The following is a 14,288-nucleotide window of genomic DNA, read 5'->3' as shown; positions in this document are numbered from 1 at the left end:
ATGCTTAGGAAGTCTGTAAAACTGCATAGAGTTTAAAGAGACAAACTGTCTGGGATGGTGGGTGTCACACACACCTTTGATTGTAACAACGCTGCTGCAAATATCTTTTCCAGCATCATTTCTGGCCTCGCAAATGTATTCTCCACTGTCTTCAGTCTCAACCTCCATAAGATGGAGTACTGCTGTGGATTTTGTAAAAGACATCCTGTATTTGTCACTCTCTTTTATCTCCCTATCATCCTTGAACCACGTGATTTTAATGTCAGGGGTGCCAGTGACTTTACAGATCAGCTCAGCATATCCACCTTTCTTGACCAGATGGGTTGGCTCTAGCTTCTCCTTGAAGGCAGCAGGTTCTGTAGATTTAAGAAAAGTGTTCAGAATAAAGAAGGCATCAAAGAGTGCCACTGGGATCAGTCCAGCAGCYGAAAGAAGCTAAAAAGAGAGTGAGAACGCAAACCTTTTACAAACAAGTTTGCACTGCATGTTACTGAACCAGCTATATTGGAGACTTTGCAAGTGTATTTTCCCGAGTCTGCAGGTTTGACTGCATAAAGCTCCAGGTAGCTCGCTAGCGCCTCTGTCATAATGTAGCAGGCTCCTCCCGTCATCAGCTCACTTTCATCCTTATACCATTTCACCGTCAGTGGCGTTGTGCCTTTGAATGTGCTCTTGAAACGTACGGTTGATGCAGGCAGTACATCTTTGGATTCTGGTTCTACAATAAAGCTGGGTGGCTCTAGATTGCATTGAAGGGAAACAATTGTGAAGAGTAAGACACGCAGACTGCACTGTGGGGAAGATAAGTATTATCATATGAAAAGAAAAAGTATGCAAGAAAGAAACACAAAACAAATTGCCAAACCTTTTACAAACAAAGTGCTACTGCTGTCTTTGCTACCAGCTGAGTTTGTGGCTCTGCAAATGTAAACCCCAGCATCACTTGTGTCTAGATGTTTTATTTCCAAAGACGCTGACCCTTCTGCAAAGTGTACTGTGTACTTGGCACTTGTAGTGATCTCGGTATCCTGCTTAAACCAAGAGACAGTCATTGGAAGAGATCCAGAAATTTTGCAGTCTAGGCGGCATGAGGCACTAATGACACTGTCAATATTCTTCAGTGGTTTAGTAAAGAAGGGAGGGAGCGTGCGATCTGTTGGGTGTGAAAAGAAAGCAACATGTGAGCAAAAGAGAGGCTCAGTTCTGCTTCTGGGTCTCTCAGGCTCAGAGCAGAGTAGCAGGGCTCTACAAAGAGTCAGTACCAACCTAGCACAGTAAAGCTGGTAGTACAAGAGCTGATCCCCACATCATTGGATATCTCAAAGGTGTACTCGCCACTGTCTTGCATTTCGGCGGTATAAAACTTGAGCTGAGCGATGTTATTTTTAAAGCTGATCCTATATTTCTTGCTGGCAGGTAGTGGCCTTCCGTCTTTGAACCATTTGGTTTTTAGCTCTGGAGTGCCCGTGACAGTATACTCCAGAATGGCTGGATCCCCTGCTGTTACCTGAATCACTTCTGATTTGTCAACAATTTTGGCAGGTTCTACAACAGATTTAAAGAACTGGTGTTAAGGACAAAAGGGAATTGCTCTTCTTCTCATGTAGGAGACATCGCAGGGGGTCAAAGGGCTCCTACACTGACCTTTAACTGTTAGTTCTCCAAAGCATGACTGACTCCCTGCATCGTTCTCAGCCACGCAGCAGTATTTGCCACCAGAGCTCAGCTGTACACCAGCAATTTGCAGTGTTGCCAGGCCATGTTCAAATGTCACTCTCACTCTGTTGTCATCTTGAACAATGTCTTTTCCCTTCATCCATACCACAGAAATAGGCTCTGACCCTTTCACCACAGCCTGTAACATAATAGTATCTCCAGCCAGAGCTGTCACATTTTCAATCTTCTTAACAAAAGATGGTGGTTCTAGTTCAAAGAAGGGAGACAAAAAGAAATACTCATCTGCTACTGCATCATGGCATGAAACCAGCTGCTCAAGGATTGTTTTGTAAGACAGTGTGTGCAGCACACGGTGCAATCTGGCTAAAGTACAGGCATGGTAAGAGCTGCACTCCCCTGCTGTGAGGTTAACACCTGAACCTTTAAACTCGGTATCTGGGATGCACTAAGGTAGCTTTCAAATTCAGAGGTTAGACGACAGGTAGAGGTAAGATGTACATAAAATTTTAAGAGAAGAYGGCGACACGCTTCCCCTTGCCACCCTCCCCCATCCACCCACAAACCCAAAGAAATGACATTTCAAGAAACAAGAGGTCCTTGGCAATCCATGCAGTAAGTGGAAAGAATTTTCTCTCTCCAACTGACCTTTCAAGATGTATGTCGCACTGCATATGCATTTCCCAACTTCGTTAGCTATCATACACTCGTATTCACCGACATCTGCACTATTAAAGGAGGACACCTCCAGAGAAATAACAGACTTCTGAGAGGTCAGCCTGTACTTTTTACTGCTGCGAATCTGTTTCTTATCTTTGTACCAACTAATCTCAAATGGTCCAGTGCCAGCAACCTCACACTGAAGGACGGTGTTTGTTCCCTTCACTACCTCTGCTGGTTCGAGTGTTCGGATGAAAGAGGGAGGCTCTATAAAAGCAGCAAAAAAGAATTAGTCACCCATGCCATAAAAAGAAAGGCTTTTCCCAAGAATTCGACTGGCAATGGCAGGAAGAACAGACCTTTGACAACTACTTCTGTGGTGCAGCTGTCACTCCCAACCTCATTTACAGCTTCACATGAGTAGCTCCCACTGTCATCAACTTTCATCTCGGAAATATCTAATATAGCCACAAAATTGACAAAGGACATCCTCTGGGTGTTGCTTTCACGRATTTCCTTATTGTTCTTGAACCAAGTAATCTGGATTTCAGGAGACCCTTTGACTTTGCACTGAAGGCGTGCAGAGTCGCCTGGGGTCAGTAAATAAGATGGATCGATCTTCTTCACAAATGACGGTGGTTCTGAAAAAGGGACAGAAAAGAAAAGAAAAGAAAAGAAAAGAAAAGAAAAGAAAAGAAAAGAAAAGAAAAGAAAAGAAAAAAGAGCTTGAAATATGAAGCTTTGAGAGACTGGTCACTAACAGAGGAACAAAACACAACTTTAGAAAAGATCAGCATAATCTTTGCTGAGCCGCAGTTCTCACAGTCTTTCCAGCCCTCTGCCTCCATCTCTCCCCTGCATGCAGGAGCAACCCTTTGAGTTGGCTGGCAAAAGACATACTGAAGTATTTGTGCACTACTCAGTGCATTCCACAGTGCACTGTAAGACAAGGGGGAAACAAGCAAGAGGTGAATGGACCTGATGGAAGGTATGAGAAGAGTTCACAGAATCACTTCAGCTGGGGAAAACCTTTTACCTGCAAAGGAAAAAATGGGGAACCCAGAAAGAGCAAAGGTAAAGGGGGTCTAGGACTATCTTACCTCTGACTGTGACRCTGGCAGAAGAGGAGCTGCTTCCCGCCTCGTTTGAAGCAGTGCATACATAATGGCCTGAATCCTTGAGCTTAGCTAGAGGAATCTCAAGCGAGGCTATTTTGTCTTCAAAGTAAATCTTATAATCTTTGCCTGGAGGGATTTTGTTTCCATCCTTTGTCCACCCTACAGTTACTTTCCTGTCTTCATCTACCTGACATTCAAGACGTATTTTTTTATTGACTGCTGATTGTACAGACTGCAAAACTTTAATAAAGTGAGGCTTGTCTATAATGACCATTTCAGCCTGGCAGATGTCAGCCCCAAACTTGTTGGAAGCTTTGCAAGTGTAAACCCCTCTGTCACTGATGGTGAGAGAAGAAATTTCTAACACATGCTTATTTTCCACTTTGGAGATCTTGTGGTGGTCCGAAGGTAAAATGGTCGTGCCATCTTTCTGCCAGGCGATGTCAATGACTGGAGTCCCCGAAACAGTACACAGAAATCTGGCACTTTTRCCCACAAAAGTAGTGATAGATTCCGGTCTGGTAATAAACGTTGGTGGAAAYGCTTCTGCAAAACAAAGGAGTTCAATGTTATCTAGAGGTGAGGACCAGAGCTAATGCTATCTCTCCATATTTGCCAGGAAGCAAGAACAGGAGGGGTTGGTTTGCCATTAGATATCCTAAAGCAAAAGAGGTCAACAGTGAAGGAGTTAAGAGGTGTTAAAGATAACCAATTTTTGCTTTAGGTTTTATGCTTCTTGGGTCTGTATATTGCTTGAGAGCTTGAAGGCATTTTGAATCTCTGGAGTGAGGTACAAACTCAGGAAATGAGCGGAAAGCCAGAGCTTCCTTCCCCAAGACTGAGAAATTTGCACACCATTCTCCCAAGATTGCCAAGTTTGTACACTGTGAGCAGTCTGTGCATCTTTCTTCAGTCTGGCACTTAGCAAAGACTACGTACAAAATCCTCACACAACAAGAAAAGGTGAAGTAAGAAAAATTGTGAATGCCCACAAGATATTTTWAAAAAAAGAAAGGTAGTAAATTTCATGGTTCTCAATAGACTGAAAACACCTTTGAACTCTCTTTTGTTTATTTAAGATGATCTGTTTCCCCAACCCCAACCCCCTCCCCACCCCCACCGTTCCCATCCAGCCATGACACACAGATGTTCAGGTAAGCAGAACCTGTCTTGCAAGTATAGCTGCAGGGTAAATGTAAGGTGCTAGCATAATCGTACAACGATAATTACACTAAAGAAATGTGATTTAAGAGCTTATTGTCTGAAGGCTAAATAAACCTTCCTGAAGAATGTATTAACAAAGCAACTGCATTCTGTTGAAGATCTAGTTCTTCACACACTCTCTTTTGCCATTCTTGCTTCCCTCCTGAAACTTCTCACTCTCTTTCCCCTTTCTGAGTATGGAAAACACCTAAAAGCGGCATTCTCAAAATCAAGAAGCCCTACTGAGTAAGGGCCCTGGTAAGTAAATTGATGAAAGCAGTACAATATATCAGGTCATTTTGCAGAAAAGGAGAAGGGCTTGGGACTTACCGGTTACTGTCAAAACGGCTGTAGAGCTTACACTGCCGTATTGGTTGGAAGCCTTGCAGCTGTACTCTCCACAGTCAACAACCTGAGGCCTTGGGATCTCCAGTGTAGAGAGGTAGTTGGAGGTGCGAATGGAATATTTGTCCCCGTCATATATCTCTCGGCCAGCTTTGTACCACTGGAACCTGACATTGGGAGCAGTCTCTGTCTCACAGGTAAACTTGGCCACGTGGTTTACTGCCACCTCCAGGGATTCAAGTCTTCTCCTCAGGATTGGAGCAACTGAAATTAGAAGCACAGAGTGACTCAAAGCTCTGCCTGCTGGCATTTTGGAAAGTAACAGTTAGTGAAGTAATTGACTTTAAAAAAGACAGGTGATTTATTAGCAATCCACAGAAAGTGACTAAAAGAAAAAGAAATCCTGCAAGAAATGTAAGTAGCATTAGCCTCAGTGGACAAATAGTGTTGTGGCACATAACGGCATCAGGAAACAAAGCGGTGATCCTGGAAAAACTGGAAAAATGCAAAATAGCAAGGTATAATAACAATGTGCAGAAACAGTGTGATACAAACATATACCACTTTATCCTGGAGCAGTGAGAAATTACAGTGTGAATGAGAAATCATGCTAAAACAGTGCAATGACTCTAAAGAATGGGTGCTGTCCTGACCTTGATTGTATGATAACATGAAGCAACTAAGTGCATCACCAAAGACTGTGAGTGATGAAATACTTTAAAACATGGCAAAAGGAGATGGTCAGAAAGGGGATGGCCCGATTAGTATTGCGATGACATAGTATCATATCTGTATCCACAGATGCAGTTACATAGGGTCCAGTTTCATTAGTAGGGCAGTGAATTAAAAAGGCAGTATTATATCTCCATAATCCAACCTCTTTTAACAACTGTGAGTTTTGCTGCTGTTGCTGTTTTTCCACCTTGATTCAGCGCCTCACAGGCATACTCTCCTTGGTGTGTCTCCTTACACACTTGGCTGATTACTAGTGTGTATGTGTCCTGATCTTGCAAACACTTGAATTTGTGGCCTGAAGACACCAGTTTACCCTCAAAGTACCAATTCACCTCTCTGGCATTTGTTATCACAGACACCAGACTGACACTCTCCCCTTCCTCCACAACAGTGTCGACCAGCTTGTTGCATATGATGGGATAAATTTCTCTTTTCAGCGCATCCTCTAGCTTCCCATCTCTAGTTTCCAGACTCTCTCGGTTCTCTTCCTCACATATTTCCTCCCTTTTCTCCTTCCTTTTCAGTAGTTCTGTGGGTTTCTCAACTGGAAGACTTGCAGCGTCTACATCAGCAGTGGCTGCAGCTGCCCCTACATCCTTGATTTGACCTTGCCCCATTAGAACACTGATGGTTTTTGCAGGCAAAGGCTGTTCCAGGGGTATTTCTGCCTCCATGGTCCTCTTAGCCTGCTGGGGCTCCAGCTTGGAGTGATCTGTATGTGTGGCTTCMTTGCAGAATTTTCCAAGGAGAAGTGGACTGGACTGGGCTGGCCAAGCTTTGGATTTTTCATCTGTCAAGAGATGTTTTTCTTCATACATAAGAGAATAGAAAGCCTCCTTCAGCTCTGTTTTCTGCTCAGCTGTCTGAATGTTGACTTCTCCCAGGGAGATGGAGATTTCTGTGGGAGTGGGCTCATCTGTGGTCACTATATAGGTGCACAGGGTGTATTTATGTTCCTTGGTGATTTTTATTGCCTGTACTTCAATGCTTTCTTTATCAGCCAACCATTCTGAAAACAAGAGGTTTTGCTCACTTACCACTGCAGCTTTCAGGGCRTCTCTAATTTGAGGTTTTATATCTAAGGTGCAGCTCTTGGGAACTTGAGCAGTGAGYTGGCTCTCTTTGGTAAGAACTTGGCTTGCCTGGAGTTGGTGGGCATGGATTGTTTCAGGAGGTTGTCTCCTTGCCCTTGGACTCTGTTCAGATGGGCTGGCTAGATCAATGGCATGTTCCTCCTCCAGGAGCTGGTTTTCTTCTGTCAGCAAGGGAAGTCTCACAGCCTGTCCTTCATGGATTCTTGCAGCAAAATCTTCCTCTGCTGCTTCTAGGGAAGAAATGCTCTCCAAGGGAACAACTYGGTTCACAGTGCAGGCCAACTTGGAGGGAAATTTGGGTTCAGCCTTCAGCTCACCTTGCRTTCCCTGGATGCCTTCTATATGCTGAGTGTGGCCACCATCTATGGCACAGCTCTCAGTGGTGGTTGGCACCTGTAGGAGGGCTTGGGAAGCCTCTGTTTTTAGAACAGCCATCTGCTCTGCTGCATCAGGAACGACGTGCTCTTTGGGCAAAAGCATCTGCACAGCCACAGTCCCAAGGCAGCCTAGCAGCTGTGCCTCAGTTGTGCCTCCAGGCACCACACCCTGGGGACAAGCAGGTAGGGTTTCCAGTAGCTCTGCCAAGAGTCCACTATTCTCTTTTATTGTTGCCACCTGGGCAAGCATCTCTTCTACACTCTGTACAGCCAGGCAGGCCGGTGGCATGCCAGGCAGGATGTCCTCCTTGGGCAGCACATGCTCTGCCTGGCTTGTCTGGAGCTGGAGAAGAGTCGAGGGCTCCTGTACAGCCTCAAGGCTGAGTGATCCTTCCATGGCAGGAAGCTCAACAGCCTCCTCGAAGKAGAGGGGGCTTGGGTCTTCCGCAACCTCTGAGTGCTGCAAGGCTGGGCTTCGCCTGCAAATAGCATGATCCTCCAGCAGCACCAGGAGTTCAGCAGAACATGCTGCCTCGCCCAGGGCACTGAGTGCCTTACATGTGTAGATCCCACCATCTTCCTCCATGCACTCCTGTATGGTCAAGGAACCTGAGCCGTCAGCGTGGTGAACAACAGAATGACGCACATCAGAGAAAAGCTGCTCACTCCCCTTGAACCATTGCACATCTGGATGTGGCTCCCCAGCCACAGTGTACTCAAAGACAGCAGTCACACCCGGTGCACACTGCACGCTGTCTGGTGTCCTCGCAAAGCGGGGGGCCCCTGGTATCTGGTGCCGCACACAAAGATGGGCACTGCATGCCGTCTCACCATGCACATTGCTGGCCACGCATGTGTACTCACCCTCATCCTGCACACCAGCATATGGGAGGATGAGGCTGTGGTCATTGCCAGCAAATACTAACTTACAGTTCACAGAGGGGGTTAGCTTCACACCATTGAAAAACCACTGGATTTTGGGTGTGGGGTTGCCAGTAACAGTAACAGAAAGCCTAGCTACATCTCCCTGCCAGATTTCAACATTTGAGACCTGTTTGAGGAAAACAGGGACACTGCCTCCATCCCCCATTTTCATCTCTGCTTTGCTGGAATAAACTGTTTTTTCAGGCTCAAATTCAAGTGTTTTATCTCTATCAGGCACTTGGAGGCTGCTGCTGTAACCTTCTCTTCTTCCTTCCTCAGCAGACAAAATAAGAGCACTAGAAATGTCTGTATGGAAAAAAAAATGTTTAATTTTACTAAAATATTTAAGTGAACACTTGCAGATAGCAATAAACAATGAACAACAATACACAGCTCTGTTAGTTTAACTACTTTTGTATACCTGGAGGCATTCTCAATACTATACAGGAATTAACAATGAACATGAGACCCCTTTGTGTTAATTACACACCTCTAAGCAGAGAGGCATGCTGTGCTGTCAGGTTAAAGAGAACTTTCCATTTGGATCAACATTGTGAGTCTCTTTAAACCTGGCAGCGTGGTATGGTTCGGACATATCCCCGAGAGTATCCAACCTAAAGTGCAAGTAACAATCTAGCAACATTGGTGCATTTCACAAATATAACTAAAGTGGTATGTGTCATACGTATTCACATGCACGATAATACGAACAAGTACAGCAGAGCAGTGGTAAGGCTCTGGTTCAATCCACACCACCACAAAAAAACAGAATACCAGAATTAGGGAAGGAAAAACAAGACAAGGTTGTTTGCACACCAGACTTTCCTCTGGTGTGGTTAGTTCATCTCTTTCAACTCAATTATTTGTTTAATACAAGAGGTCACATCTCCTTACCAGCTTTATCCTGCTTTTATTACTAGACCTTTGTGGTTAAAATATCATCATTACTAAAACCGTGAGTTTACACTCTTACTTTAATGTAGTTAATTTAACTTGCACCTTTAAACTCCTCCCTGAAATAATGTTGCATATTAAAACTCCTGCAATACCAGAGAAAAAGATGACAAAGAACCTTCAGGTTTTTCTTTTCCTTGCCTATGTGGATTTAGATTTTTTTCTGCGTATTGGAATACTTTGCTCTAACAGTGGTTTAAAAATGAGAAAAAGTCATCAAGGGAAGTGCGTGTTGTCCTCTGCAGACCCTTGACACTAAAAACATCAGTGAATTCTGTGATATCCAGGAACAGAACAAAATATCCAGGAAAAGTACAATGCAGAGATAACATTTAGAAACCAGTTCCTGCTGTCCTCATTGAGCCAAGCTTGTCCAGCTAAGCCCCACAGTATCTGGCACTACTGAGAAAACATTGGAGTTGTTAAAAATGAAAGAACAAAAGAACAGTGAGTGAACAAATGTCTCCAAGCACTCTAATGGCAAACCTCAATATGTTCTCAACTATGGCATCTGAAAGATCCAAAACATTTGAAATGATGATAATTTTTGCAGCATTCCAAGAACAAACACAGGAAAGAGCAAAAAATATCATGCCCAATTCTTTCTCATTGGCTTTAGTAGTTACTAACTTTCTCCAAAATATCTTAATATACATGAGACGATAGCAGAGTGCATACAGTGACTACCTGCAGAGAGGAGCTTAGGTGAAAAAGTATTACGCTAGCACTTTACTATTACCTACTAGCTTTGCTAAAGCCAGTATGGCAGCTTCCACAGAAATACTAGTGCTAGTGAATATGAGGACAAGGAATCATACAGGGTAGAATTGGGAAGAAAGTATAAAAAATGCAGAATGGAATCTTTGCTAATATATAGGCAAAGGCTTTACACAAAAGAATATGACAGAAATTAACTCATTTTAGGTGCTCCTGCATATTTAGGACAGAAAACCTGTGAAATGAATAAAGTACAAGAAGCGACGGACTTATAGAGTTAACATATTTATTTCACAAGTTAATCATACTTGTTCACATTCAATATACATTGATGACAAATTGACATAATTCATCCCGATTTTAAGATACCTGGTTTGTAAAAATGAAGACCTGACAATGAAATATTGACTTTTGTAATTCTTATGAAAGCACAAAATTTTGAAGAGAGATGATCAAACATGGCTCTATGATATACTAATTGCCGCAGAGTAAGTTTATTCAAAACCAGAATTATTCCAGATTTATATCAGTGTAGCTTAAGTCAGACTTTGGCTCTTCATACACAATTGTGGTGCTCCTAGCCAATGTACGAAACTGAAGTTTAAAACAAGACTTCTAAATGTACGTGAACCAAAAACATTTAAAATAGAGATACAGATGCATGGCTATATATTTCAAGATGTGAACATGAATTTGGACCTGTTTGGATCTAAGGTTTTGGAGTAGGCCTGTCTCTACTAAAAATGTCTGTTGGTTTACGTGGAAATTAAATACACTCTAATTGCTTAGAACCTGACCAAAGGCCCTCTGACCTCATCAGCTTTGGACCAAAAAGACCTTTCATGTCACAGCTGATGCATAACAAAACAATTCACAACAGCTTCCCTGGGGATCTCTGCTGCCCAGTTGGTGCTACACATCTGCACAAGGAATGGATAAGGACACGTTACGAAACAACTCTTACCCAGGACAATGTTGGGTCAGACACTCTCACTTCTCTCTCACACCACCGTTATCTATGAGAAATTGCAATTATCTCTGCCTATTAACCATGTAAAATCTGATAATACTTAGTATTTATTATAGGGTCATGAATGGGAAGAAACTAAAGTGATGCCCTGACAATAGTTTAACCATTCAGGTCATTTCCCCATGTGCTGGGTCATTAGAACTTGCCACTTCTGCAAGGGTCATCTGGGCGGCACGATCGGACAAAGTGAGTCCTTTGATCCAAACTGTCCCCAAAAAAGTGATGGGATAGTCTTGAAAAATAATTGAGTCTTTGAGGCACATTAACCTCCATGGGAGAACACATCAAACGCAGGAATAAGAACATGCATTAAAATAACTGGGTGTACTACAGGAATAGTTCTCTTATATTTAAAATCGTCAAGCTCATTAAAGCAGTTTGAAAGGCAACTGACAGCAATTTTTAAATAATCTGAACCTCAYGTTACAAATAATCAGAGCAAATATCATTTTTGTGTAAAGTAACATTTCAAGGCCATAAAATTTAGCATTCCACCTTGATATATAGGTTACTGGAAAGCTGGCATTAGAGAGCTGTTTAACATCTCCTATTAATTAACCAATAATTTTATATTTTTAAAATATTTGTTCAATGAATTTATCAATGTCTGTGTAAGATGGATTAATTTAATTATGATTTAACTATTTCAAATACTGCTGATTCTTCCTCCTAAATACTTGTATTGATTTAAATATATACTCCAATTGAGAACATTAATGTAAAAATCTTTCTGCTAAGAAAATGCCACAGATAGTATTTGAATGTATTCTATTTCTGGTCATCTTGACATATAGAACACTTAACTGCTACTAATGAAAAAAAAAAAAAAAGGAATCTCTAGAGATTTAGTTCTTATGTTGAACAAGAATACTGCATAAAAATCTCTTGCTTTCTTATTACTATGCAATTTTTATGAACAACACCGGAATACAGGGACAACCAAGATTATTTTAATGAATTTATAGTTATATCATTGACTTATTATGCTCCCTCTCCTCTCCTTTTAACTTTTAAAGATACAGTACAAAATATGTTTGTATATTTATTACTTGGTAATAGAGAAAAAAAATCCTGTCCAGTCTCTACTAAAGCAAAACTTTTATCATCCCACTGAATTGCTTTTCTATGCAACATTATTCTATTGACTTTAAAAAAGTTGTTGGATTCCAYGAGTTGGTGGAATGAGACCCATAGATTTAAGAGCTTTGCAGTGATAGAAACTGTAAATGTTTACAGGATTTGAATCAGAGATACTCACATTTTCTGACACAACATTGTGTGAAGGGGGAATACCAATTTTAGGAGTTCTTTCATGGAACAATATCCAAACTAAATAGCAAGTGTAAATTAGTATTCCACACCTTTAAGTTCCAAGAAAAAAATGGTTTCTACATTTCCAGGTAACTTCTAGACTACCTAAAACCTACAGTAATTGCACTTTTACAGTAACATAGGAATATGTACAATACATGAAACAGATGAATCCTACATAAATAAGTGTCAATTAAAACATCTTTACAAGAACAAGTAAGGAGTTTGGGAGGAGCCTGAAATATACCTTGGCACAGAAAGTGTGCGGGAGACCAATGCACAGCTTAAAGCTCACTTAAATTCCCCAAGGAAGGAAAGTTTAAGTGAGAAAGAAATATGCCCACATGGAGTGAATTTCACTCCTGAAGAGACGATAAACAATGCCCCTAAAACAAGTGCTACATTTTTACCCACAGTGAACAGCAGCAGAAACGTATTGAGTAAAAAGACTGCAAAATTATGTACGGAAATCTAGTATAATGTTAACACAGCACAAGTTTCTGCAGTTCCTGCTCTGTTAGTAGCTATACATTTGTATTCACCACTGTCACTTTGGATCAAGTTTTCGATAGTAAGGCTATGACAACCTCCCTGCTCTTCTTGCACACTGTACCTATCCCCTTCCAACAACACCCCATCCTTGTACCAACTGACACTTGGGTGGGGGGAACCTGTCACAAGGCACTGGAAACACACTGAGGCACCTACAAATGTACTGTAGTCAGAAATGCGCCTGAGAAATCTAGGAGGAACTTCTGCGACCTGAGAGTCAAAACAACAGCTCTCCGAGTCCTCTGCCCGAAACTCAACCCATTCCTTCTTGGATGGCTCTGCAAACAGGTCCAAATTAGCATTGTCACACTCCTCCCCTTCCACTTCCTGCTCTCGTTCAGTCACTGCCACCGGCTGGACTTCTCTCTGCGAGTCGTCAGTGTGTGACTCAAACTCAGACTCCAGCTCTACTTCTGCCTGGTCGCCTGGGGTCACAGTGTTTCTTAAAAGCAAGTCACACTTCTGGGGCCTGTCCGGAGTGCTGTCTGTGGCTGTCTCACTGCTCACCTTAGTGCTTGCTCCTTGTGGAGCTGTGACTACAAGGGACCCTTTGCACATTGCTTCTCCCAGCCTATTGATTGCCCGACACTGATACCTGCCACCGTCAGAAGGACCTACATTTTGGACTTTCAGACTATGAAAGCTCTCCCTCTGACTCACAACATACTTCCCCACCTCAGGGGTCACACAGATGTCACCTTTGAACCACTGCACCACTGGGACAGGGGTACCTGTCACTGCACACTCAAACACTGCCTCTGAGCCTTCTGTGGCCTCCACATCCATAATGGGCACTGCAAAACGGGGCGGCATTTCAGTCACTTGGAAATCAATTTTCACATCCTCACTCTCCTCTGAGGCCAAGCCCACAGCTTGCTCCAACAAGGCAAGTGGAAGGACATCCAGGGAAACCACCATGCTCTTCTTATCTAGGCTGAACTCAGGACTGGTCACAATTTTGACCTGCTTCTCAAACTCCTTCACCTCATTTTCATCCAGTTCCACTTCCAATAGGATTTCCTGTGGTGAGGGTGACCGTGAGGAACTGCTTTGCTCCAGGTCAAAGTGTATAACATGCTGGTGAGTGACAGGGGGTGGCAGTGCCAGTGACCGCCCATCTTCTGACAAAACTTCCACTTGGGCAATGCATTTAGCTTCCCCAACAATGTTCACCGCATGGCACAGATAGTCCCCTCCATCAGCTTTCTGAACATTAACGATCTCCAGCATACACCTGTCTCCATCTTTCTCTATCCGCACTCTCTCATCCAGCTCCAGCAGAGATTTATTGTGATACCACTTCACCTCTGGCTCAGGCACACCCACCACCTCAGCCACAAAGTTCAGTGTGCTGCCTTTGTACAGCCTTCTCCGGCTCAACGTCTTGAGGAACACAGGTGACATTTCATTTTCTGATGCCTCCCGGGCTTCACAAGGGGTCCTAAACACCTCAGCCTGGTCTGGAGGCTGCCATCTCCCCTCACACCGAGGGAGTGCAGCCAGGGCATCCACATACTCCCCAGTTGGCGTCCTGTAGCGCTCAGGTGGTATGCTGTCCCCTGAGGGTGACTGCATCCCCACAGAGGGTGTGGAG

General features: G+C 43.1%; 2 protein-coding genes across 2 annotated transcripts in view; both read right to left on the bottom strand.

The window, feature by feature from the left end:
* LOC146600541 (titin-like) overlaps positions 1–14,288 on the bottom strand; it is a 242,582-nt gene that overhangs the window by 183,093 nt on the left and 45,201 nt on the right. Inside the window, exons 45-54 of the mRNA XM_085321165.1 lie at positions 5,878–8,436; positions 4,986–5,264; positions 3,435–3,998; positions 2,694–2,975; positions 2,323–2,601; positions 1,645–1,923; positions 1,267–1,545; positions 866–1,153; positions 461–739; positions 75–356 (exon numbers count right to left, since the gene is read on the bottom strand). Of these exons, the coding sequence (XP_085177291.1) occupies positions 75–356; positions 461–739; positions 866–1,153; positions 1,267–1,545; positions 1,645–1,923; positions 2,323–2,601; positions 2,694–2,975; positions 3,435–3,998; positions 4,986–5,264; positions 5,878–8,436 (5,370 nt within the window). The remainder of the gene's footprint in view (positions 1–74; positions 357–460; positions 740–865; positions 1,154–1,266; positions 1,546–1,644; positions 1,924–2,322; positions 2,602–2,693; positions 2,976–3,434; positions 3,999–4,985; positions 5,265–5,877; positions 8,437–14,288) is intronic.
* Positions 10,071–14,282, bottom strand: LOC146600544 (myosin light chain kinase, smooth muscle-like). The gene has a single exon (XM_085322154.1). It carries the CDS (start codon positions 14,267–14,269, stop codon positions 12,614–12,616), a length of 1,656 nt encoding a protein of 551 aa, XP_085178280.1. The 5' UTR covers positions 14,270–14,282; the 3' UTR covers positions 10,071–12,613.

This window comes from Rhea americana, unplaced genomic scaffold, assembly GCF_003343005.1.
Source record: "Rhea americana isolate MKP2758 unplaced genomic scaffold, rheAme1 scaffold_12, whole genome shotgun sequence".
NCBI classification, from domain to species: Eukaryota; Metazoa; Chordata; class Aves; order Rheiformes; family Rheidae; genus Rhea; species Rhea americana.
The sequence above is the reverse complement of the archived record's forward strand: the minus strand, read 5'-3'. Positions and strand labels throughout refer to the sequence as shown.

What these genes read in the sequence shown, in the direction of transcription:
- LOC146600544 (XM_085322154.1), bottom strand. Translation starts at nt 14,269, where the DNA reads ATGCAGTCACCCTCAGGGGACAGCATACCACCTGAGCGCTACAGGACG.